This window comes from Bos taurus, chromosome 4 (assembly GCF_002263795.3).
Source record: "Bos taurus isolate L1 Dominette 01449 registration number 42190680 breed Hereford chromosome 4, ARS-UCD2.0, whole genome shotgun sequence".
NCBI classification, from domain to species: domain Eukaryota; kingdom Metazoa; phylum Chordata; class Mammalia; order Artiodactyla; family Bovidae; genus Bos; species Bos taurus.
In genome coordinates this window covers 101053738-101080207 of record NC_037331.1, presented here as the reverse complement: position 1 = coordinate 101080207, position 26470 = coordinate 101053738, and the positions used below count along the sequence as shown (strand labels likewise).

Here is a 26470-nt window from a genome sequence, read left to right as displayed (position 1 = left end):
CTGTGGCAGTCTGTCAGCTGAAACGAGTCATGGAGGCAGCCCCGGCTCAAGGGTCGGAGAAATAGACCTCTCTGCTCCAAAATTAATGGATGTGTTCAATCTGTCCCCTCCCTTACTCTCTGTCTTCTTCAGCTGAAAATGGTGATCTTCTCAATATCCTGAACTACTGACTCACTTGGAATTCCCTGGAACTCAGATTTTATATTTTCCCTTGGTTTAGGGTCCTAAGCTAGGGCTTCAAGATTTAGCAAATCAAAATACAAGTCATGATAACATTTTTTTAGCAGAAGTATGTCCCATGCAATATTGGGGACATGCTTACACTAAAAACCAGAAATCTTCATTTCAGCTGAGTCTCCCCAGGGGCTTGAATGAGGAGGCTTGAGATGGTATTGCTCTAACACCATGGATTTTCACAACCCCCACGACCCACTTCTCTTTCCACTGCCTTAAATAAGACGACCTAGAAAGGCCCCTGTAACTCGAGCTCCCAGGGCTTGGAGTTTCTAACCAAGCTGTAGATCAGCGCACATGCTTTTCCTGCCATGAAATCCAACTGGCACATCTCTGAGTGCTTGCACCAAAGCCTGACATTCCAACACCAAACTCCTTTCTCTTGGATCCCAAGAGTGAATCATGCAGTTTAGAGTGAGAGATTTTGCAAAGAGTGAATCATGCAGTATAGCTCTTTGTGTCAACACTAAAGGACAGGAAGAATTTGTTAGTAACTTGGGGAAGGGAGAAGCTTATTTTTCTCATTTTTTTGGTTAACTTTTGTAAATTAGTCACTTTAATATTTACACTAAGGAGAAAACACAATATTCTTGTAATCACCTCCACTTCGCTCACAGGCAGGCAGTTCTCACGGTCACTGCATCTGCCTCGTGGGTCTGTAATCGGCCGGTAGATGTATGACTCTGAAGATCATGCAGCCAAATCCATCTCTTCTGTCTGAAAATAAAATCTGACTATGATCTACAGTCCAAAGATCACTGTTGGATATTGATGGGTGGTGATTTTTAACCTTTTAGTACTGCTAAGCTGCTAAGTCACTTCAGTCGTGTCAGACTCTGTGCAACTCCATAGACGGCAGCCCACCAGGCTCCCCCGTCCCTGGGATTCTCCAGGCAAGAACACTGGAGTGGGTTGCCATTTCCTTCTCCAATGCATGGAAGTGAAAAGTGAAAGTGAAGTCGCTCAGTCGTGTCCGACCCTCAGCCATCCCATGGATTCAGCCTTCTAGGCTCCTCCGTCCATGGGATTTTCCAGGCAAGAGTACTGGAGTGGGGTGCCATTGCCTTCTCCAATGGATGAAAGTGAAAAGTGAAAGTGAAGTTGCTCAGTCGTGTCCGACTCTTAGTGACCCCATGGACTGCAGCCTATGAGGCTCCTCCGCCCATGGGATTTTCCAGGCAAGAGTACTGGAGTGGGGTGCCTTTGCCTTCTCCTACAGTCAAATAATAAAAACTGATCTGTAGTTGATTTTTATTAAAATTAGTATTTATCAACCTGATAGTCAATTCAGGTTGACTGAATTGATGGTCCATTTCATTCTTAACATCAACTTCATTATTTCTAGTTATTGAGGAGCATGGATGTGAAATCTATTGACATTGTCCGCCTAATTCTCCATGTTGTTTAAGAGCTGAGCACTTTGGCTCAACCATTTCTGTTGTTGTCATTTGTCTTAATATCTTTAGTTGCTGATATGATTTTATAAACTTGTACGTTTAGAATTGAAAACTGTCTTTGCAGAACTAGTCATCTCTCTTAAATTGCAGCAAGCCCTTTGCGGTGTTCTTGAAGTCAGGGATACATACACAGAAAACATGACACTTTCTCTACTCTGTAATCATCTTCTTAGTGTGGTCTCTGCTCAGCAAATAGTCTTGCCTGATTAGTAATGATGCTGACTCTGAAATTCCCTTGATTTGATGGAAAATAGCCTTTGCTGAGATGCCTCTGTGAGGCTGGGGTTCAGAGATGTCTATGGCATCGTATTGATAAGTTAATGTTAGATTTACAGTGGATGGATCTGATCAGTTTGGATTCACATAAATAAAAGAATAAATCCATGCAGATTTCATACTGTGGCAAAGATCAAGAGACACCCCTTCTTGCCATCTCGGTTGCTGCAAACCTCTTGAAATTGTACTTTTTAAATTTTTGTGTTAAAAACTAGATTCAAGTCCTTCCTTGGGTTTATAGTATATAAATCCTAAAGACTGTTCAAAGACCCGCCTGTCAAGATGCCTTTAAAGACAAGGGTCCTAAGAAATCAGAGGGCCCTTTTCAAGGAGCATGACTGATGGGACTTGTTTGCCTCCTGCATCCTTACTCCAGGGAGCGCCTCTCTCCTCTCTGCTTCACCCTCTTCTTCATGTCTTATTGATGGTGGGGGTCCGCAGTCAGGATGCCTCTTGAATGGGAGTCGTGAGAGCTTAGTCATTCTCCCAGGCACCACATTCAGCCACAAATTTCTCTTCTCAGGGCTCTTTTGAACACGGGCTGGGGGGCCATGGGACCTATGGTTATTTCTCAAAAGCCACAGGAGGCTTGAATTTTTCTCGTCCCTCATCTTCTTTGGGACTTCTTCTCTTAAATACACAACACGCTGCTTCCCTTTATGAAAAACTGGAATTTGGGCAATGGGAGGGTTGAAAAGAGAATGGAGGTGGGAGAGAGAGCCTAAGAATACCACAAGGACTGGGTGGAGAGAGGAGGACGGGAGGGATTCCAGCGGAGAGCCCCCACCCCCCAGCGGTTCCTGCTTTTCAACTCCTTTCAACCATATTTTTGCCCACTCCCTCCTCCCTCGTTGTACCCTCCCAGAGACTTTTGTGGCGTCTTAGTCTTTAACCACCGGGCACATTTTGCTCTTTTGTTTTTATTCTCCCAGCGCCCACCCCCCCTGCCCCCTACTGTGTTTCCTGATAGAAATCTCACTCATGCATTTCCTTTCTGATTTCAATGGCTTACTTTGTCTTCCCTCTTTTTCTGCCTTCAGTCTTTCTTTTCTCTTTTTTTTTCACCCACCCCCCTCTCTGCCTCTGGTCCCCAAGAGAAACGACCCCCGTCCCGCTGGGACAGGATGGCCGTGCTGTTGAGAGTTCCCAGTGCCGGCTCTCCCCACATCTGTGCAGCTTTTGTCGGCGCTCAGGAGGATTTGGAATGGTCTGCTGGCAGCGTCAGGGAGACTAATGGGAAATGAGGTCCAGAGGGAGAGAGACCACGGGGAGGTGGGGGGACAGCAAAGGGGATTTGGATGGCTCGGTGTGGGAAGCAAATTAAAGGATGCCTGTGACAAAAGACACATCATATATAATACAGGCGAAATGGTGATGACACAATTGCATGGGTTCCTGGAAGAGCCTCTGGGATGAGCACTGACTGGGCAGTCGATTTGAACTTTGGAAAGTTTGACTACTTACCACGCTGTGACTTTTTCAATGTTGGGACATTTGTGAAGTTTTGCTTCTTTTTGAATTCCCTGACCCGCATCCGAAAAATGATATGTTTCTACCCACAATGTATTTTTCTTTCCCCTTTATTTTTCAGACCATTTCTCAGATAGCATGGCTTTTTAAATTTTTTTAAATCCATGTTCCTTTTATGGGTCTTTCTCTCTTAGGAAAAAAAGTGTGATATTGGCCAAGATCCAAGTGGATTTTTAAATGTCATTCATTCATTCAAAAAGTCTGTCCCATACACTTTTAAACAGAAATATTATTGTAATAATCACTGCTCATCTTTATTGTTCTGAGTGCTTTATGTGTATTTATGTATTTGATTCTTACAACAAACCCACAAGGTAAGTTCTTTTATCTCTACTTGACGGGTGGTAAAACTGAAGTGTAGCAAAGCTGGATGACTTGCAAAAGGTCACCCATAATACAAGATATGGTCTCTGCCCTGTGTATTCCTAAAACTCAGTGAGAGAAATAAAGCATAGATAAACAACCACAATTCAGGGTAGTTTGAAATGAATATCATATACAGGATTCTACTGATAACTGGCATAGACTATGGAAGGGCGATCACCTTCTGAAACATTCATGGAGAAATCTGTACCTATATCCCCTCAGTAGAGATTCAGTGGTTGCTTCCTGGGCAGGTCAGCTGGGGGCTGAACTGTGGGTCTTTTAGTAAACTCTGGGGAGACAGAAAGCCAAGACTTTTTCTATTCAGGGAACAATCAGGAATTCTCTGCTGATAATTTAACGGCATTCCTTCCAATTCCTTAGGGGAGATGCATAGTGTCCACAATCAGAACGTATGTACACATGACAAACTAAGCCCAAACCCAAATGTTCCCCCGTTGATCTACTTGAAGGAATTCCATCTTTATTTTTTCTCTTTCTCCTGTTCTTTCCCTTATGGCTGAGGCTGGAATTAACTTTTCCAAAAATCATAGTTGCTGCTTTTTCACATGTATTTTTTTCTTTCAAGGGAATATACTTGTGGGTCTTTGTTGATGGTTTTTGTTTCTCTGGACATGCTCCCACCTCCAAATCTTATCTTATGCTACTAATCTACACAGGGCGCTATTAGACAGCATGATGCACTATTTTTGTTCCAAGAAAACTTAATTTTTATTGTTTGCAAAATGTAATTCTACTCATGTACATTTTTGTAAAAAATTCCTTTTTATCTTTGAATCGGAGTACAGTTGATTCACAGTATTGTGTTAATTACTGCTATACGGCAAAGTGACTCAGTTTTATGTACTTATATACACACACACATATATTTTCATATTCGTTTCCATTTTGGCTTCTCACAGGACACTGAATGCAGTCCCCTGTGCTATACAGTAAGGCCTTGTTGTTTATCCATTATATATATATCAGTTTGCATCTGCTAATCCCAAACTCCCAATTCAGCCCTCTCCCAGCCTTCTCCTCCTTGGCAACCGCCAGTTTATTCTCTGTGTCCCTGATTCAGTCTGTTTCATGCATAGGTACATTTGTGTCCTGTTTTAGATTCCACATAGCAGTGATAGCTTGATACACTATTAAAAATAGCTCCCAGTAGGTCACTGGAGACACACATAGGGAGGGAAACCACAGTTCTGTCTCAGACTCCACCTGGCATGCACTCCTCTTGTCCTTTCTTCTCCTAAATCTCCTTGCTGTCAGTTAAGTCCATCTTTCCAGAGTCCATCTTTCTAAAACCTTTAATTGAAGTTGCTTTGGGTATTAATTAAGAGCAAAAAGTTACATCTTGTTTTAGTATCTGCATCTCTGTCAAGGACAGAGGATTGGAGAGGAAGGAGGAGACAATAAACAGCTCAAGGCATGCCTGACTCCCAGATTAGATGATCAGCTCTGGAATCCTGCTGGGTTGGTTTCATTTATAGTGATTTCTTGTCAGGAGTTTGAGAAACAAGCTTCTTTTCTTTGTCCCACTTTTTTTAGCCCAGATTAAACTGCTTTATCATCCTCTCACTGCACGAAGGCATGGACCCCAGAGTCCATGGACCCACTGTGGTTGCACTTCTGAGAGTACCAGGTGACAGAGCTGAGGAAATGAGATGAGACCCCCTACTGCCTAAATATTTGTGCAATTGTTACCAAATGCGAGGCTGTGTGCCTAACATACAACGAGGCCAAAACAAACGGAAACATCAGAGTTTGGAGCAGAGAAAGGTTTACTGCAGGGCCAAACAAGGAGAACAGGTGGCTTGTGTCCCCAGACCTCGAACTCAAAGGGTTTCAACAAAGTATTTTTAAAGGCCAGGTGAGGGAGAGGCATTGCAGAGTATATGATCAGCTCATCTGATGGTGAGGTCATGGCAGTGTCACAGAGGTTAACATTATTAATACTTAGGGGCCAGTAGGTCTGGGGGCTCATGATCATCAGTTAACTTCCTCCATTTGTTGGTGGTTTCAGCATCTGTAAAACAACTCAGAAATGTGCATCATGCACATCAGAAAATGTGCATTTTCTAGGTGCTCCAAAGAGGAGCTATGTGGGAGGTGTCTGTCCCCAGGAGAAGTCCCCATAGCGTCCTGCTTGGTTACACAATTATCAGTAATGGTGGGAACAGACACTGGTGAGGCCACTGCTCATGTTCATGGAATTCCTTGCAAAATGAATGACTTTGCTGAAGGTGACAGGAGCTCTCTAAAAGGATCATTGGGCTCTGTAAGCATTCTTGCTCCTGACCTTGTGGAGGCTGCTTCGTCCAAGACGGAATAGGCCTGGAGTACTTGGTTCTCAGAACACTGAATTGGAGTCAACACTTACTTCAAATGTAAGTGGGAGCCAAGGCACCCTTTTATATCTCCTTCCCTCATTGATGTTCCAGCACCCGAGCTTAATGTAAGCTGCTGTGTTATGTCAGAGAATAGAATGCTTAATTATACCTAAACTTTACACATTGCATGTAGTGTCCCAGCTACTGTTTTAAGCACTTTTTTTGTATTAACTTACGAAACCTAATAACAAACCTATGCCATAAATAGTATTATTAATTATAATTTACTTGTGCAGTAATCAAGGAACTGAGAAATACAATGAACTTGCCTGAGATCTCGTGAGGGGCAGAAATAGCTGGAGTTTGGGCCCAAGGATGTTCAGCACCAAAGCCGTCGCTCTTAATCACTGCACTAGACTGCTTGACACATTAGGGGGATTTCGGTGGGGCAGGGGGTGATGGGGGTGGAGAGTTATCATTCCAGTTTCCTTAGAATCATAGGACTGAGGAACAAACATGAATGAATAAAATCCTCATTGAACCTGTGAAACAGGGAATGTGTTAGAAGGGTAAGAAAAAGTGTTCTTACACTTAAAAGATGTAGAATAATTAAAGAGATAAGGCATACATTCAGAAAGCAAATGCACAGTACAAGGGCCAACCCCAGTGTTACGGGAGTTCAGAAATGGGGTCAAAGGTGGCCTTTTCAGAGGACCTGGTCACACACTGGGCTTTTAAAGGGTGTGTAAGATTTAGGTGAGTGCATGCTCAGTCGCATCCAACTCTTTGTGACCCTGTGGACTGTAGTCCACCAGGTTCCTCTGTCCGTAGGGTTTTCCAGGCAAGAATACTGGACTGGATTGCCATTTGTTCCTCCAAAGATTTAGGTATGTGGGTAGAAAATGCTGCTCTACATAGCTGGAGGGAGCAAGCTCTCAGAGCTGGGAGAGTCTTAGAAATATTTGGGTGATCATGCAGCTACCGATTTAGCTTATACAAAAAATAAATAAAATGGAGCCTTGAGAACAAATTGAGGTGGGGTAGTTCCAAGTGAAAGACTGTGAACTTCACTGTTTTAAATACTTGGGGAGACAGAGGACATATGATGAATTTGAAGCCTAGAAATCTAAATGTTACATCTTTATATGTGTTCTTAGTAACAGTCCTGCACGCTCATGTCCCTGACGGATACCTATTAGGAAGTGTATTTGTCAAATAGGACAAATTGGAACAAGTAATAGGACAGATGTTTCAAGAGAAGATTGACCTGTCCTAAGGACCATAGATGGAAAGAAAGGAGAGGAAGTTGGTGATGTAGCTCCTGGATGACCAGGAGGATTGTGAACATTTCCCTTCCCCTTGACCAGTGACTTTTGTTTTTATTGAAAAGTGTAGTTGATTAACAGTGTTAAATTAGTTTCAGGTATATAGCACAGTGATTCAGTTTAATGTGTGTGTACATATATATACACACACACACACACACACACACACACTCACACACTCACGCACACACACGTATATTGAAAAGAAAATGTTTCTATATGTTCTTTTTTCAAAACTATGAAATGATGAGTAAACTTCCTTGTGCTAGACAATAGGTCTTTGTTTATCGATTTTATATGTAGCAGTGTGTTTAGGTTACTCCCAAATTCCTAATTTATCCTGCCTACCTCCTTTCCCCTTCGGTAACCATAAGTTTGTTTTCTATGTCTGAGAGTCTTTTTCTGTTTTATAAATAAGTTTATTTGTATCATTTTTTTTTTAAGATTCCACATGTAAGCAATATCATGTATTTGTTTTTCTCTTCTGGCTTAGTTCTTATACTCTCTAGGTCCATCCATGTGCTGCAAATAGCATTATTTCATTCCTTTTTATGGCTGAGTAGTGTCCCACTGTGTGTGTGTGTGTGTGTGTGTGTGTGTGTGTGTATATGTGAAGTGAAGTGAAGTTGCTCAGTCATGTCTGACTCTTTGTGACCCCATGGACTGTAGCCCACCAGGCTTCTCCATCCATAGGATTTTCCAGGCAAGAGTACTGGAGTGGGTTGCCATTGCCTTCTCCAGGGGATCTTCACGACCCAGGGATCAAACCCAAGTCTCCCGCTTTGCAGGCAGACACTTTACAATCTGAGCCACCAGGGAAGCCCAGCATATATGTGTGCACCACATCTTCTTTATCCATTTATCTGTTGATGGACATTTAGGTTGTTCCCATGTCTGCCTATTGTATATAGTGCTGCAGTTAATATGGAGGTGCATGTATCTTTTCGAATTATGTTTTTCTCTGATTTATGCCCCGGAATGAGATTGCAGGATCATATGGTAGTTCTATTTTGAGTTTTTAAAAAACCTCTATGCTGTTCTCCATAGTGGCTGTACCAATTTCCGTCACCACCAACAGTGTAGGAAGGTTTCCTTTTCTCCACACCCTCTCTAGCATTTATTGTTTGTAGATATTTTTGATGGTGGCTATTCTGACTGGTGTGAGGTGATACCTCATTGTAGTTTTTATTTGCACTTCTCTAATAATTAGTGATGTTGAGCATTTTTTCATGTGTCTGTTAGCTATTTGCATATCATCTTTGGAGAAATATTTATATCTTCTGCCCATTTTTTAATGGGTTTTTTGTTCTGTTTTGTTTTGACGCTGAGCTATATGAGCTATTTGCATGTTTTGGTTGCATTGTTGCAGATATTTCCCCTCATTCTGGAAGTTGTCTTTTCATTTTGTTTATGCTCTCTTTTGCTGTGCAAAAGCTTTTAAGTTTACTTAGGTCTCGTTTATTTTTGTTTTTATTTCCATTAGCCTAGGAGACAGATCCAAAAAGATATTGCTGCAATTTATGTCAGAGTGTTCTGCCTATGTTTCCCTCTAGGAGTTTTATGGTTTCTGTTCTTGCATTTAGGTCTTTGATCCATTTTGAGTTTATTTTTGTGTATGGTGTTAGAGAATGTTCTAATTTCAAGTTTTTACATGTAGCTGTCGAGTGTTCCCAGCACCACTTATTGAAGAGACTCTCTTTTCTCCATTGTATATTCTTGCCTCCCTTGTTGTAGATTAATTGACCATAGGTACCTGAGTTTATTTCAGGGCTTTCTATCCTGTGCCATTAATCTATATGCTTTTGGGCGAGTACCAAACAACTTTGATTACTGTAGCTTTGTATAGTCTGAAGTCAGTGAGCCTGACTCCTCAGCTCCATTCTTCGTCAAGATTGCTTTGGCTATTTGGAGTCTTTTGTGTTTCCATAAAATTTTTAAACTTCATTGTTCTAGTTCTGTGAAAAATGGCACTGGTAATTTGATAGAGATTGCATTTGTTGATTGCTTTGGGTAGCATAGTCAAAATCTTCCAGTCCAAGAACACTGTATACCTTTCCATCTGTTTGTGTGTCATTTGCTCAGTTGTGTTCAACTCTTTGGAACCCCATGGACTGTAGCTTGCCAGGCTCCTTATTCATTAATTCAGACAAACATTTAAGCCTCTGCTTGGCACCGTGCTCTATGCCAGTCACCAACGGAGGACACAGTGTTGGACAAGGCATCTGCCACAACTTCAAGGGGTTTTCCAGAATCTAGTTGTGGAGAGAGACAAGACAGCAGGTAATTTTAATATGGCTTGACAAGTGTCATGATAAGTAAGGTGATTGTATATCCCTACTTGTTAGGGATACTCTCAGTTTTGACGGTTAATTATATTACCCTCCGAATTGTAGGAAATAGGGTTAACATACAAAATGAGGGAACACATGGGCAGGGCATCTAATGCAATATTAAGAATGCAGTAATAGAGAGCTTTCTGGAGAAAATGTGGACCAGCTGATACCTGCAGGTAGGAAGTTGCAGGAAGGGTTTGGAGGAAAGCAGTAGTGCAGCAGGGGGAGAGGTGGGCATTCCAAGCAGCGTTTGCAGGTTGAATTGAGTAAATTAGTGAACAAATAAGAAGTTGTGAATGTGAAAGCTCAGAATGTTCAATTCCTGATGAAGCATCTAGAACCATTTGATGTTTGTATATTAACATTTCTTCCAGATTTGGGGAGGGAAATTTTATGAAAAATAGAATTTTACTCTATTTCTAAAATAAAGAAATTGGGGTAGATAATGTCTTGACTTAGTGTAAGCTGCTAAGTGTTATGTCAGATAAAGAGCACTTAATAATACAGTCTCTCGTAGTTTTAATGGTATGCTGTATAAGACCTTCCCGAACAACCTGTGCTAAAAGTAGACTTTAAAGCCCACTCGATTCTCCTTTTCCTCTCTAGGTAGCCACTTAATTATTCTTAATTTATTCTATCCCTATTAATTTTATTTCTTCAGCTTGTTTGAAAGTCTCTTGAAGGCAGGGGCTATGTTCTTTTTTATCTCCCATTCTCTACATATTGCCTGGTGATGATTGAGAGATTGATGAGGGGGAGTTGGAGGGAGCATTTCTCTTTTGGAGGGGGAGGTGGTCTTATTATCCCTGAAACTAAATACTCTGCTCTTATTCAGCCTCCCAAAGTATTTTAATTCTGTGACTACAGTTTTGGTTTTTTTATTAATGGTGATTTTTTGAACTTTTTTCTGATGGGCATCTTGCTTTTCCTCTTCTTTAGGACCGTCCGAGTTATTGGATATGGCAGACAGTGAAACGTGAGTGTTGCCTTGCATTATGTAGTCTAGATTGTCTTCTTGAGATCATATAAAAATGTCCTACTTTCACTTGCCTTTATGACTGTAGAGCTAATCTTCTAAATCAAAGTTTACACAGTAAAAATAGATGGTACCTGTCATGATGATTGCATACATAACCATTGCTGGTCATCATTTAGAACTTCCTTCAAGGGAGGTACTTCTGCACTGGTGCACCTTGAATGGCAGAGAAGTCTAATGTACCTAGCTCTTAATTACCCATCCATTTACTCTTTCTCAACTGAGGTTTATAAGCAAATTAAGCCCTAATGCCCTAAGGCATCCTTTTTGTGCAGTGAGACAATTTCTCCGTGCTAAATCTAGAATGGGACAAGTTATATGCAACCACTGGAGAACCAGGAACATAGTGGCTCCAACCATTTCCATGTTTTGTGCCTCAGAAGAGGAATTCTGGTTCAGAAACTCAACAGCTCTGCAGTTGGCCCCCAAACTGATAACATTTGTTGTCAACGTTTTTATTCCCAGAATAGCACAACAGTTACTATTCCCCAAGCAGGGACAAAGAAAGGCTAAAAACATCTAACCCTGGAAGCCAGGAGGAGCCTCTAGAGAATTGCAGTGAAATATAACAAGGATAAAGAATGGGTGGGGTGGAGTTGTGGTTGTTTAGTCTGTAAGTTGTGTCCGACTCTTTGTGACCCCATGGACTGTAGCACACCAGGCTTCCCTGTCCTTTACTATCTCCCCGAGTTTGCTCAAACTCATGTCCACTGAGTCAGTGGAGTGGAGAAGGGCTAAGGAGATTGGAAGGAAGAAAAGCAGGAGGGCTTTAGTCATGAGTCACTGACAAGGAAGGAACCATCCGTTGCTACGGGAGCTTGTTCGCATACCACACATCCCATCAGCAAGGTTGTCATTCACCCGAGCTTGGCATTAAGTGTCTTTTCAATTTTAGACTCAGGATGGGAATATTCTCCTCCCTCTGCTGTCTGTGGGGGTTGGAGAAATAGTCGCTTTACCATGGCTATTCCCCATCCCGAGTGGGCTGACCTCAGGCCTGCCGCTAACTAGAGGTGACTTGGGCTGCTGAATTCTCCCAGAGTTCTTACTGTCCCTCCCAGATATCCTCTGGGGCTGCCCCTCCCCTTCCACTCACAAGGAATCAGCGGGTCGGGCAGAGTGGCTGCCTCCTGGGCCTTTGAAGTCAAGTCCCAGGAGGTGGTCTTCCCAGGGCCAGGTGGTCTACTGAGCCCTGCGATGTGGTGCTCCGTGCTGCTCCTGTGTGCACTTCACCTCCCGTCATTCCGGCTATGTCCCGATGTCTACGGGACACAGCTGGAATGTCTACACAGAGTGGCTGCACACTGTTCAGACACGTCTACGCACATCGGTCTATTTCAGAGTGCCACTGAAGAGTACTTACATCAGACAGTAGTCATTTAAAACAAAATCACTCAGCCTACCTAACCAGCCAACACTGAAAAAGAGGCTGGAGTCAGATGTTATGGTGAGACGATGACCAACTCAGGGTACTTTTAGGACCCCGGTCAGCCACCGCCCCTGTCCATGCCCTGCAACTGTGGTCTCAACCATAGGTGGGAAAGTGGCCAGGGGGCACAGAAGGTCAGCAGCAGGGGTACGATGCGACCCTCGCTTCCCTCCCTGCCCCCTTTCCCCCACCCCAACTCCCGCCTCCAGCCCTTTACCCATTTCATCTTTGATTTAGGGGTGAGACCGCACTGCACAAGGCAGCCTGCCAGCGGAACCGGGCCGTGTGCCAGCTTCTGGTGGACGCAGGAGCATCTCTGAGAAAGACGGACTCCAAGGTAACTTGATGAGTGAGTGCAGGCATCCTCCCCAGGGCAGGATCTCTGGCTCCATTGCCTTGGAGCAAAGGCATCCTTTCTGTACTTATGGAAGTGCCTGGGGCTTTGGAAAAAGGAGGCCAAAATAAAGTGTTTCATTTAGAGAAACTGCAGTTTAAATGTATAAGCACAAAGGGAGGGTGTGTGCTTGTCCAAGGGGCTTCATAGACCTCTGAACGCTCTGACCTCAGGACTCAAGGGGAGAGAGAGGCAGAGAGAAGAGTTAATAGAGATCAACCCCATAGAGTAATTTGCTATGATGATCTGAGGTCATGGTCATGGTTGGCTCTGAGTTTTAAAGCACCCTCTAAGAAAGGACAAGCCACTTAACTGTAGCAGGTTACAGAGAAGAATTTTAATATATAAGTGAGGACTTCATTAAGTATGTGCTAAGTAACCTAAGTTTGGCATCAATGAATGTAGACAAGAAACAGGTAACTTACAAGCCTACTGATGACTTCAGAATTGCTCATCACTTAAATAAATCTAATGGGAGCTGTGTGTGGTTTTCACTCTGGAGTTTCCTCCAACCGCAGTACCTTGTGACATGGCTTTCTCTCTGATATGGACCTTTCTGTCCTTTCTGAACCAGTTTCAGTGCTTGATTCTTCATTTCCCTTGTGACCCACCAGATCCTTGCTCTCTGAGGTCCCTGGCTGTCTTAATTCTGATAAATCTAGACTATTGAATTCATTAAGCCGGGTCTTCATTTCTAGCTGATCTATTACCTGTCTGGTTAGCTAACTGGGTGTAAGATTCCAAATGGCAGATAATTACTCACTGTGATATTCTTCCCAGATGATATTTGCATTCAGGTGCTTTGATGTGTAACCTTAGTGAGAGGCACAACCCAGGGAAGCAAGATCAGCAGAGGCCAAGATTTGAGGTGGGCTTGGCCTTTCTTGCTGGAGCCACTAGAACACAGCAGGGCCCTTGCCTGGGCACCAGAGACTGGTCTCAACTCAGGTGGTAGAAGGGAGGAGCAAGAGGAAATAGAGGGACCAAGAAGAGACTGGCCAGGAGACCTGGACCCAGAGCAGATGGTTCTTTTTTAATCTAAGTTTCTGAATCAAATAAAGGTTCTCAATGTTCCTTGATATTTCTATTTTGTGTTATGTATGTATGTCCTCTTTTCAAAATGCAAAGTTTTATTATTTTTTTATAAATATAGTACAGCCTCATAGAAACCTCTAGCAATGCAAAAATTTTTTAAAAAGTAAAAACTGCTAGAAATCCCACAATCTAGACCTATATACCGTTAAAACGTTAATGATTTCTCCTCACATGTGGGTATGTCCATTTTTCTCTCTCATTTCCTGCAAGTAGGTAAGGTCAAGCTATACTACATGCTACTGTATAACCTACGTTTGCACCCAACATTTTGTTTTAGAGAGCTTACCGTTTGGAGTAATAGAGCTATGCTTCATCCTTTTCAGGGATCCTCTAATTTTTTCCATTCCCTAATTTTATGCTTGGTGAAAGCTGAATATCATAATTATGACTGGGTCTTCTCCTGGAAACTTTTGGAGAGAAGCAATATTTTGAGAGAATTTCTCTCAATAGAGAATGGCTCCTTCCACCTCTATTTAGAAACTGGGAATCTCAACCTCATTAATGTTGATGACAAGATAATCTCTTTAAAAAATGATACAAAGAAACTTATTTACAAAATAGAAACAGACTCACAAACCTTAAAAACAAATTTATGGTTACTAAAGGGGAAAGGTTGGGGGGCGGGGAATTAGGAGTTTTGGTGAAAGTTTTGGAAAAATTGGGAGATTATCTATTTTATATACATACTACTACATATAAATAAAATAGATAATCAACAAGGACCTACTGTATAGCACAGGGAACTCTACTCAATATTCTGTAATAACCTATATGCAAAAAGAATCTGAAAAAGAATTGGGATATGTGTGTGTGTGTGTAAATAAACTGAATCACTTTGCTGCATACCTGAAACTGACACAGTATTGTAAATCATCTATATTCCGAAAGAAAAAAGATAAGCTACAAGTACTGTAACCAAATTGAATAAAATTATAGGAACTTGGAGCTATGGCTAAATATTAAATCCCAACTAAATAGGTAAAAATTTTAGAGCGTTTAGAGCCATTGTTACATCCCTTTTGTCTTCTATTCCACATGCCCTTGTAGGCTACTAGGATCAGACTTAATTGAAGTTGATACCATCCATTGCAAAAGATAAGGCTGAGAAGTGTTTGATAGTTTCTGTAATACTTGTGTGCATTTTTATACATGGAACTATTTATCTGGTACAGTGATCATGCCTCTATCCTTTCCTTAGAACTTAATACCATTTTGTACATATACACAATGGAATATTACTCAGCTATATAAAAGAACAAAATAATACCATTTGCAGTGACACGGATGAACCTAGAGACTGTCATGCTGAGTGAAGTCAGTCACACACAGAAAGACAGGTATCATATGGTATCACTGATGTGGAATCTAAAAAGATGATACCAATAAATCTATTTATAAAACAGAAATAAAGTTACTAATGTAGAAAACAAACTTATGGCTACCAAGGGGGAAAGGGAGGAGGAAAAGGGTAAACTGGGAGATTGGAGAATAACATATACACACTATAATATATAAATAGATAACTAACTAATAAGGACCTACTCTATAGCACAGGAACTCTGCTCAGTACTCTGTGATGACCTATATGGGAACAGAATCTAAAGAGTATATAACTGATTCACTTTGCTATACAGCAGAAACACACAACACTGTAAATCAACTATACTCCAACAAAAATTTTTAAAACAATATCATTTTTAAGTAGATACCATTGAACAAAAATTAGAAGTGTCAAGGACGGTTAAGTATGTCTATAAACATTCAAAATAATGAAGACCATTCCTCCTTTAACGGTTGACTTATGTTTGTTGGCCTCATTTCAGAAATATTACATGTATAAATATACATCAGTTCAGTTCAATTCAGTCACTCAGTCGTGTCCGACTCTTTGCGACCCCATAGACTGCATCACACCAGGCCTCCCTGTCCATCACCAACTCCTAGAGTTTACTCAGACTCATGTCCATTGAGTCAGTGATGCCATCCAACCATCTCATCCTCTGTCCTCCCCTTCTCTGCCCATCTTCAGTCTTTCCCAGCATCAGGGTCCTTTCCAATGAGTCAGTTCTTCACATTAGGTGGCCAAAGTATTGGAGTTTCAGCTTCAGCATCAATCCTTCCAATGAATATTCAGGACTGATTTCCTTTGGATGGACTGGTTGGATCTCTTTGCAGTCCAAGGCACTCTCAAGAGTCTTGTCCAATACCACAGTTCAAAAGCATCAATTTTTCGGTGCTCAGCTTTCTTTATAGCCCAACTCTCACATCCATATATGACTACTGGAAGAACCATAGCCTTGACTAGACTGACCTTTGTTGACAAAGTAATGTCTTTGCCATAACTTTGGTCATAACTTTTCTTCCAAGGAGCAAGGTGTCTTTTAATTTCATGGCTGCAGTCACCATCTGCAGTGATTTTAGAGCCTATGCTCTATACCGTCAGCAAAAACAAGACCGGGAGCTGACTGTGGCTCAGATCCTGAACTCCTTATTGCCAAATTCAGACTTAAATTGAAGAAAGTAGGGAAAATCACTAGACCATTCAGGTATGACCTAAATCAATAAATATACATATAGCATTATAATTTGTTGTTGTTCAGTCACTGAGTTGTATCTGACTCTTTTGTAATTCCATGGACTGTAGCCCATTAGACTCCTCTGACCATGGGATTTCCCAGGCAAGAATAGTGGAGTAGGTTGCCATTTCCTCCTCCAGGGGATCTTCTCAACCCAGGGATCAAACCCGCACCTCCTGCATTGGCAGCCAGCTTCTTTACTGCTGAGCTACCAGGGAAACCCAACATTATAATAGACTGCAAAAAATGATACAGTCATTTACAATGATGCAGAAGAACATTTCATGACATAGAGGTTTTATATGTTATTAAGTGCAAAAGCACATTACCTAAGTATATAAACAAAGTATGGTTTAGTTTTCATAAAACTAATTGTGTGTAGAGCTACAGAAATAAGAAAATAGCTACTTTATGGGAAGGGTAACAGCAGTTATCTTAGTATAGTGGAATTACTGGTGATTTTTGCTTACTTCTGCTTTTCTACTTTCCCAAGATTTCTGTACTCAACACCCATCACTTTTATTATCAGAAATTAACTTACTTTTTAGGGAGATAAAATAGTTCTAAATTAGGGAGAACCAAACTGAAGACTTTGAAACCAGCGAAGAAACACCTTTTAAATTGTTTCTGATCATCCCTCTTTTGTTTCTGCTTGTTATTTTCCCAGGATTTAGTATCACAGAAAGACTTCCAAACTAGAAATCAGAATGCCTGGTTCCCTACTTTCTGTTCAGTGATTTCTATCCCCCTCTGAAGAGAATCTGGGTTCTCATACTTCCTGTGCTACACGATTTGCTGCTAACTAGTTACTCTAGAACCTCCCTTTCCTTTGATGGAAGCCCCACCTCTGAAAAGTGATCATCTCTTTTGAACTTGCATATCTCATACGTTTGATGCAATAATAGATTTAGAAAGTATCTCATCAACTCAAACAGAAAACATGGAAAGATCAGTTTTAGTGAGTTATCTTTGAGCTGCTCTGTTTCTATGATTTTTTTAAAAATGTTTCCCAAGTGTTCGTGTCTCTTTCCTCTTCACTGTTACCTACAGGGTAAGACACCTCAAGACAGAGCCCAACAGGCCGGGGACCCAGACTTGGCTGCCTACCTGGAAAGCCGCCAGAATTATAAGATCATTGGCCATGAGGACCTGGAAACTGCTGTTTGACCCTGGTAGACAGGCTGAGAGAACCTCAACAAGCATCTCACCTGTGCCCTCCTGGCGATCGGGCGGCTCCCCTGGAAGAAGCTGATGGAATCCATAAATCTGTCTCTCCTGCAAGAATCTATCTGAGACCATGCCACCAGTTTTAAGGGCTACCAAGATGTACCACAGAACATGATAGCCCACTGAGGATGAGGCAGGATACCTGGAGATTTGTGGACTGCGAGTTCCACAAAATTCGATCCTTATTGCTTCCAGCAAGTAGCATGAACTTCTGTGTTCACCTGTATAATTTATTTTAAAGATCCAAGGATGTTCGTATAAATGGCACTGCTCCCTCGCCCCCCTATGCATTCACTTTTCCCCTGTACCGCACAATTCTACTGTAATGACCCATCGATTTAAAAACAAAAAATATGATCTGTTCTCTTTACATTCAGTCTTTGAAGACCATGAGACTCTGAAGGTCTTTTCAAACCCTCTGGATGTCCTGCAGAAATATAACTGTAAAACTGCTTCCACTTCCAAGACTAAATATACCGAGACTACTTAGTGACCTTTCTGCATGTCTCCTCTCCCTCCCTAACCCTTTTTCATTATACAGGAGCTGGGAGTGCCACATAAGATAGCGTCCGCTTGTGTGCAATATCTCTGAGGTGCGGCAAGGTGGCATGGGAGTTGCCTGGGTTGAGTGGTACCTCGGAGGGGGGACCCAGGGGTCAGCCCAGATGGCGGCACTGTTGCCAAGAGCCGTGGAGGACTGGTTCAGCTTGGGCTGTTGGCCCAGCTCCGTACTGCCTACGTGTAGCCATCTTTGCCTTTTGCTGCAGCAGAGATGGGCAGTGGATTCTCACCAAGGCCCGTAGCGGCTTTGCAGAACCACTCCATTTTAAGTGCTGTTGAAATTGCAGAGCAGAGAACCGTGAGTGGGAACTCTGGTGACAGGAAATGGAGCACTACAACAGCGTTTACTGTTAGGCGTTTTGACTGATAGTAGAAAGCAGGCTAATTGACTTGAAATAAAACAGCAAAAGCAAAAGTAGCAACATATGTCAAAATAACTCACTTAAGAAGAAAACAGTCACCGGAGTGCTGCACAGAGGCTAATAGATTCGGGTACAGTGCTGAGAGGGGGCCCGCTTTAGGTTTTCCTTCTAAGGTCTTGGTTTTCATTACCCTGAGGGAGCCTTGTCCCAAGGACAAAGCCTTGTTTTACGAGCTCCACTGCCAGACTTTCGAGATGCCTGGATCATTCAGATGGATGCTTCACCTACTGTTGTCAGATTCCAGGGTCATGCCTGATAGCACTGTAGCCCCGCTGTTCATGTACAGGGCAGTCGAATATATCCTTTTCTCTATTTCCCCTGCCAGAATGTTCTTAGTGCCAACTACTGTTGGGAGTCTAACTGGAAGCATCTCGCAGGCAGTAGAATTACAGCTTTTCATCCTGCCACAGACCAGTTGGTACTCACAGGTACCTCTGTTAGGCACTCTCTCATAACTAAAGAATCAGGAGAAAAAGTCTCCTCACTTTCAGAGAAAACATCTGCTTGACTTGGGCATAAGGCAGAAGTGAAAGTGGGTGACGCTTTTTGCTTTAAACTAAACCAATGTCTTCTGAGCTTTCCTCCATTTTGCTCTGAGACACAAGCCAAGTGTTTCCTTTGTGTTTCTGCATGTGAGCATAAATGATTGTCTCTCTGCATTTAAGTTAAAGTCCAGGGGTGCCGCCTCGCTTATCTGAACCCCTTTGGGTCACGTGTCATTTTGAAAGTACAGAGATGATGCACTGTATTAAGTGGGAACAGCCTCTCAGTGGATGGGGACCACATCTGCCCTTAGTTGTTTCCAAGTCAAACTGATGGCATTAGTTTCAGCTTGGAAAGTAGAATCTGTTTTCATACATCAGTCTTAGAAACGGAGCGATCTTTTGGGTTTTCTGGCAAGGGCCAAAGGGACTGCAGTAGATTGTTTCCAGAAGCTGGAAAGAAACATGCTCCAGGAGAATTTAATCACTGGGCTTCTGCTGGGAATTTTTCAGTTGGTGAGACTGTCAAGGAGATGTTGTGATGACAGAAATATAATCCTTACGACAGACTGGAATCTGGCTTTGAATGGTGCCTTCCATGCCCTATATTGAGCCAAGCATTTGGCCACATAGCAATCGCTGGGATGAAGGATTCTGCTCTCACCAACCACCATCTCATATTTCTCTGTGATGCTTCCAAACAGCCCAGAGAAAATTGAGGGTGCAGGTGGCTGTGGGCCAATTCAAATAGCTCCAGCTGAAGTCACACGTAAATCTTCAGTATGGAAATAGATGAAGTAATGACTACTGTAGGGGTCCTGATGCATTTGGAAATTGTTCCAAACCAAAAATTGATGGGGGAATGACATAGGACAAAGGCAAATATCTCTTTGAAAAAGCAAACACCCTAAGAACTTAGGTTTTGAGGGGAAAAAAAAGCATCAGAAATGGTCAGAATAGTGACCTATTTAATGGTTTAAACATTAAATCTACCTCCTGTAGCTTTTTTTAAAAAATGGCCACTGCATGTGACAGTCCTGGGCTTAAGAAAAGAGAGAAGGGCATGTGCTCTAGGAGTGTCCAGCGTAGCTTAGGTAGGTAGTAGCCCCTCTCCTGGGCCATCAGGAAGCATGGGAGCAAATAGTCTGGCGCTGGTCTGATAACCACGTAACTTTAAAAGACATGAAACTGTACACCTATGGAAATACAATTTTCCACAAAACCTACTGAGAGCACTGCCAAGTGTAGCTGGCTCAGCTGCCATTCCTCTGTGTTTGGCTCAGGAGAGCTCTTCGCGTTGTGCTGCTGTCTGCTCTGGGATTCCATTTTTAGATTGGGCAGATAGAGGTGTGAGAAATGGAGAGTTATTAAAAGCCAACATTATATAACCTTAAAGCTAGTCATTTTCTGGTAGCCTTATATTCTGGTATGATGCATTTAATGAAAAAGGACCCAGTTGTGCTGTGCTTATCACATTCAAGGACTATGATAAAGAACAGAAGCTAAGAAGAAAATAAACACCATGGCCGGGAATTTCACTTTCAGAGTTTCAGTTACCTCTTTAGAGGTTATAGTTCATGGGGTCGCAAAGAGTCAAACACAACTGAGCTCACACACAGAGGTTTTAACCTAAAACGAATGCAGTGTCTGAAATGGAGAATTTAACCGGCGCGTACACAGCCTTGAAACTAGCAGCAAGTGCTGGAAAGCCTCACACGTGCCCCGTTGTTCCCATCCTTCTGTTCTAGCTGGCCTGAGTGTGTAGGCATGTCCGTTTACATTGAGAGATCCTCAACAAGCAAGTAGTTTCCATTTAGACCTAATAACAGTTTCTTTGCCTAAAGGATTTCCAGGATTTATTGACTGGACACCTTATAATATTCATGTCTTAAAAAATGTGGGGCAGCAGTTTTTTTTTTTTTTCCCATGTCAACTTTATTTTAAATGTTTAGGTTTTTTAAATTATAAAAGTTGAATGTGCTTTTTATAAGAAGTTCTAATACCACAGATGAGTATCACATGCAGTGTCAAGGTGTTGCTCTCTGCTGGTGTAGAGTCCTCTGTTCGGCCCTTAGAGATAAACAGCGGGAACACAGATAAACATTGTTGCTTGTACATATGTCAGACATACTCTGCATATACAAGCCTCCACGCACACATAGAGATGTATTTATTTGTAGACATATATGTGTATATATCCTATACACATATATTGCATAAGTTTAAAAAAACATTTTATAAGCATGCTAGTCATCTGTGCCTGTGTGGTTAACTCCAACGGGCAACGATAAGGTAATAGGAAATTTTTCTTTTATTCTTTGTTATTTTTCCTATTACTAAGCCCAGTTCTGTTACTGCAGCACTTCAAATGCACATGACATTTGTTCTTGCCTGTGTCATAAAATCTGTGACCAAGAGGTCTTATAATTGTTTTTCTTACCTTCCATGAAGCATGCAACCTACCTGAGCCTCGAGACTTGTCTATGCTATTTGTGGATCTCGAGTGGAGAGTTTCTCTGTGACACTTACACACCTTTACAAGGCTGAGTTTACAGGACTGACAGTCAGTAGGCTGCCTAATGATATTTAATTCTGGCAAGCTCCCGCCAAAAAGGTGTCACAACTTGGATATGGGTAGGGTCTGAGTAACTTGGCTTCCTTCCAGTAAGAGTAGCTAATGAAATCACTGAAAACAGCATCTTATATTAAGTTATGCTATTTAAAAATAAAGTAGATTGTTGTTAAACTGGCTCATCATAACCATCCAATAAAACTGATTACTTAAATGGATTATTTTTATTTTAGGGGGGAAAGTGTAACATCCTTTAGAGAGTTTTCGGATCTTTAACATTTATTTAGTATAAAATTGCTTCTGCCCAGGTCTTAGCAGAACCATCTCTGAATATCTCAAGTTTCTAATTCTCTAAATGCCATATTCAGCTGATTATTTTAAGTCCTATGTTTTTTTTCCCTCTGCCCGGCCCCTCACACTGACTTTGGCACCGACCCATTTTTATTTCCTGGTCATAATCCCATCTCTGGTCCCTCCAATTGTCTGACCATAGCAGCAGTCCCACTCCTGGACTTTCTGCCACTACCTTCAATAATTCCATTATACAGATGCCCGAGTCTCCCCCAGATATTATGTTCAAACTGAATCAAAATGAAATTACCCTCCAGGACAAGTATCCATTTTGCCTAAAGGACAAATAGACTCCCACTGACCTTGATCATCTTGCACAGTTACAAGAGGTCTTATTCTGAGAAGTAATTTCCCAGATAGATTGAGCAAATTTCTGTCCTAGTCACACGATGAGAGTACACAATTATAGAAGCTTCTTCCACACCCAGTGATGTAAACCGTGTGCCCCCAGGAAGTCACCTGGGTGGCTGGATTCTGTGCATGTTTTATCCCTACTGGCCATTTATGGATTTAGGCCATCTCCCCACAGTTGAATGAGAAATCTCATGGGCTTCCCTGGTGGCTCAATGGTAAAAAATCCATCTGCCAATGTAGGAGGTGCATGTTCGATCCCTGGGTAGGAAAGATCCCCTGGAGAAGGAAATGGCAACCCACTCCAGTATTCTTGCCTGGGAAATCCCATGGGCAGAGAAGCCTGGTGGGCTATAGTCCATGGGGTCGCAAAGAGTCAGACATGACTTAGCGACTAAACGACAAACAACAACCTCACAGAGAGAAACCTAAAACTAGAAACTAAGAGGGGAATCGTGCTCACGACAACCTGTTTGTCCAGGACACTGGCAGTTACTGAACTTGTCCCCCCAACCCGCTCCCCACCAAAAAAAAAAGACATAAAAAATAATTCTTAGGCTGTTGAAGCAGTATGTTTTAAAGTAGAGATTTGAATATTGGATGGTATCTTCATGGTGGACATATTCCAGAATCTGTTTATACATATATTCAGTCATTTTACACACAGTCATCTGTTCGCAAATCAATTATACAATCATATATTTAATCATGCATTTGAAGATATGTTTACTCTGGTGCAGGCACCATACAAAGGATATAAGAATTACTGCAAGAGAGAGAGAACTCTTGACCTCATGGAACTCAGTCTAGGAGAAAATGCAAATTCCAATCTGATAAGTTCTGTACAGAGAAGCCCATGGTACTGGGGAGCATGCCCTGCAAGTTCAAGTCTAACCATGTTTTATTTCTATGAAATATGAAATGAGAATAGGAAAGAAGCCACAGTTTGCATTCCCTTTCTCTTGGAGTCTTGTTACTGTTCTTAAAAAAAAAAAAAAAAAAGGATCTGAAACCAAGACTTCAAGATGAGACTTAGAAACTCTACTAAAATGAGAGCCCAAATGTTTATCCTATTTTCGAGGACAGAACTAGGAACAAGAGGCAAAACTTGCAGTTGGATTTTGACTGCAAAATCAAAACTCCACCGTTGGATCATCAAATGGTGGAGTTGTCCCAGAATTAGAAACTTTTAGTAATGGGGAGTATTTAAGCAGAGGCTACGTGGACCACCTGGAGGGATGCTGTGATTTAGGACATGTGTCTGAGGGGGCTGGATTCGATTCTGGGAGCTTTTTTAAATGTTCTTTTAAAATGACTTTGTTGAAAGGGAGGAATCCCTTTGAAAATTTTATAAAAATCTTGACTTTTAATCTTCTAAAATATCATTTTGTGACAGTCTAAGTCTTAAAGAGAATGATGTTTATTTATCATTTAAAAATCTTAAAACTAAGCATGAGTTTAAGAGCTAATGAAAAGAAAGCATACCAAGAGGTATAACTCTACTTCTGGAAGCATCATGGATTCTGATGAATATTCTTAGGCATCCTTAAAAGTCCTATTTGAAATCTGTTTTACTATTCAAATTCAGGATAAAAACGTGCTGTGGTTTGATATTCTTAGAATTACTTGTGATCTGGTATAATCAGAGGAGAAAGCGCTGCCTAAAAGATGTTTGAGGTCCAAGCAAATGTCCATGAAACGCAATCCTGGAAAGTTCCCTGGCTTCTGCTCCTGGCATGGTAATTACAAGGGAGAGCTTACCCATGAAAATAAGTAATGATTCTGGTTTTGCCCATTTTCCCATAGTGTCAGTATTTTGAGCCAAATAGCATTTGACATGGGAGGCTGTAGTGGTGGGAGCAACTGAAAATTGTTTCTCAATCCTCTAGTGCGTATAGCTTTCAATAAAAATAATTTTAAACACTCAAATCTGTACAATGTATTAGTAACAGTTTCAATGATTTTAGAATGTTACTTAGGCATTTTGATGCATTTTTTACACTTTTGAGCCTCAGTGCAAACCCCTGAGATTTAATGCATATAATGTGTTTAAAATAAATAAATAGTATCTCAGAGCAATGAATTTGACTAACACTGATACATGTAGTAAGTGGTAGAACTGTAGCACAGCTAAGATCTTCAGATATTCCAGACTAATGTGTCTACAATAGATGTTTTCTAAGTAAATAATTTTCCACCATTGCTTTCAATGCTTCTTTACATCCATCATTCAGATTTCCATCATTTAGAAGGTGCCTCCTTGAAAAAATATTTACCTAAGATTCCATAGCATGAGTTGGTTAGGACTGAGGGAGAATATGAAATTAAAAATTTAGGGGTTTTGCTCTCAGACAGAGGCTTATCAGGTTGGACACATTTCAAGGGGGAGAAAAGACCAAATGTTTTGGCACCAGGATGGATTTTACGAAATGACACTTACGAAATTTTACTTCTTGGCTTCTCTGCTTTGTGATTCTCAGCATTTTTAAATGTTGGTATTATTTTCTCTCCTTGAAAGTCACAACTGGAATAATAATATTTCAGAATACTGCACCAAAATGTGTCTTGCCATTCAAGACTCCAAAGCTTAAAGTTTTGGGTGAGTATACAAGGCTAAATCCATCATACACATTAACGTATGGGGTTGGCCAAAATATTCTTTTGGGCTTGTCTATGAGATGTTATGGACAAACCCAAACTTTTTTAGCCAACACAATACATAGAGGCCTAACACTGAAGACGCCACACTTGAGGTAGAAAGAACAAACGGGCCTGAGATATCCTTCCATTCCTAATCTCATATTTACAAGGCACCACTGTGGGCAGTTGATGAATATGTAAAAGAGGGGTGTTTAATCTGGAAGGGAGCCAGATGAATAGGAATGTTGGGAGAAGATGGCTTAAGTAGGACTATGAGGTCCAAATTCTGTAGGACAGACGAGATCAGGAACAGACATGGAGGGGAGGCAGGTTTATTTCTTATGTAAGGATTTTGTTTTCCCTAAACATTACATCCAGAAAAATGAATTGGGTTTCCTAAAAAACAGTGAACTTATCACAGCTGATGTTTCTTATAGCATATAAGTAAATATTGAACAACCAGATCAGGGATCATGTTAAAGCAATTGCTTGGACTAAGACTTCTGTGATGTTTTCCAGGTTTCAATTTCTATGATTTTAGACTGGAGCAGAACTCAATTACAGCCCCCTTCTTTCAAGTTCCTGCCATATAGATGCAATGAAAGTATTTCTGTAAAAATACCAGACACTGTAAATATATCCCAGACCATTTAGAAGCCGGTATTTCATGACCTTAAAAAAAAATTTGCTTTGCTTACACACACACACTCACCACTGCCAGCCAATTCCCAAATCTCTAAATAAGATATATATTTCTCCTAAGTCATAAGTCACAAATTCAGGAATTAAAGTGAAAACAAAGGATCTAGTGTTCACTCTCCTACTTTCTCCCCGTTTTTTTTGTTTGGGGTGTGCATTTGGAACTGGAGCTTGGAGAACGGGCAGAAGATCTCTGTATTTTCTGACTACAAAAAGGCATGGAGGCAATTTCTGTAACCTGTTGTCATGAAACAGGACTTAACCTCCCATCCCTAGACTAATTTTCCCGGGATGTTTCTGTTTGTGAACTAGTTTTAATTGCCTACCTTCCCTTACTTCCATGAATTCCTAGATTTCAGGTTGGCTGCATGGGGGTGGGAGTCGTTCTGAGATAGTTGTTAACCGTGGACCCGTATCTGGAGGCTTGCTCAGAGAATTGCTCCCACTCCATCTTGTCTCCCACCCTTCCCACTTGCCTCTGGCTCAGGAAGGTAAGAAAAAGCAGAGTAATAGGGAAAAAAAAAAAAAAAAAAAGATTCTCAAGTAATACAGTAATAGGGCACTAGTCTTAAATTGCCATGGCAACCCACAAATGAATAATATATACTCTCAGCAAACTTTGATCCTCATGAAAAGCAAATTCAGAAGATACAGAGAAAAATTGAAGTGGTTTAGAGTGGCTACAAAGAGTTTCTCAGTTGTGAAATAGTCAACATATATTGCTTAGAAGAATTAGATTATGTCTAGAATTTAGGAGAAAACAGGGCTCTGGTAATAG

The 26470-nt window shown here is 41.4% G+C and overlaps 1 protein-coding gene across 2 annotated transcripts in view; it reads left to right on the top strand.

The window, feature by feature from the left end:
- DGKI (diacylglycerol kinase iota) overlaps nt 1–26235 on the top strand; it is a 514234-nt gene extending 487999 nt beyond the window's left edge. For both annotated transcript variants that reach the window (XM_010804593.4, XM_024991169.2), the window contains exons 31-33: nt 10797–10833; nt 12560–12659; nt 17438–26235. In XM_010804593.4, the coding sequence (XP_010802895.2) occupies nt 10797–10833; nt 12560–12659; nt 17438–17554 (254 nt within the window). In that variant the 3' untranslated portion in view covers nt 17555–26235. The remainder of the gene's footprint in view (nt 1–10796; nt 10834–12559; nt 12660–17437) is intronic.
- The last annotated feature ends 235 nt before the right edge of the window (nt 26236–26470 follow it).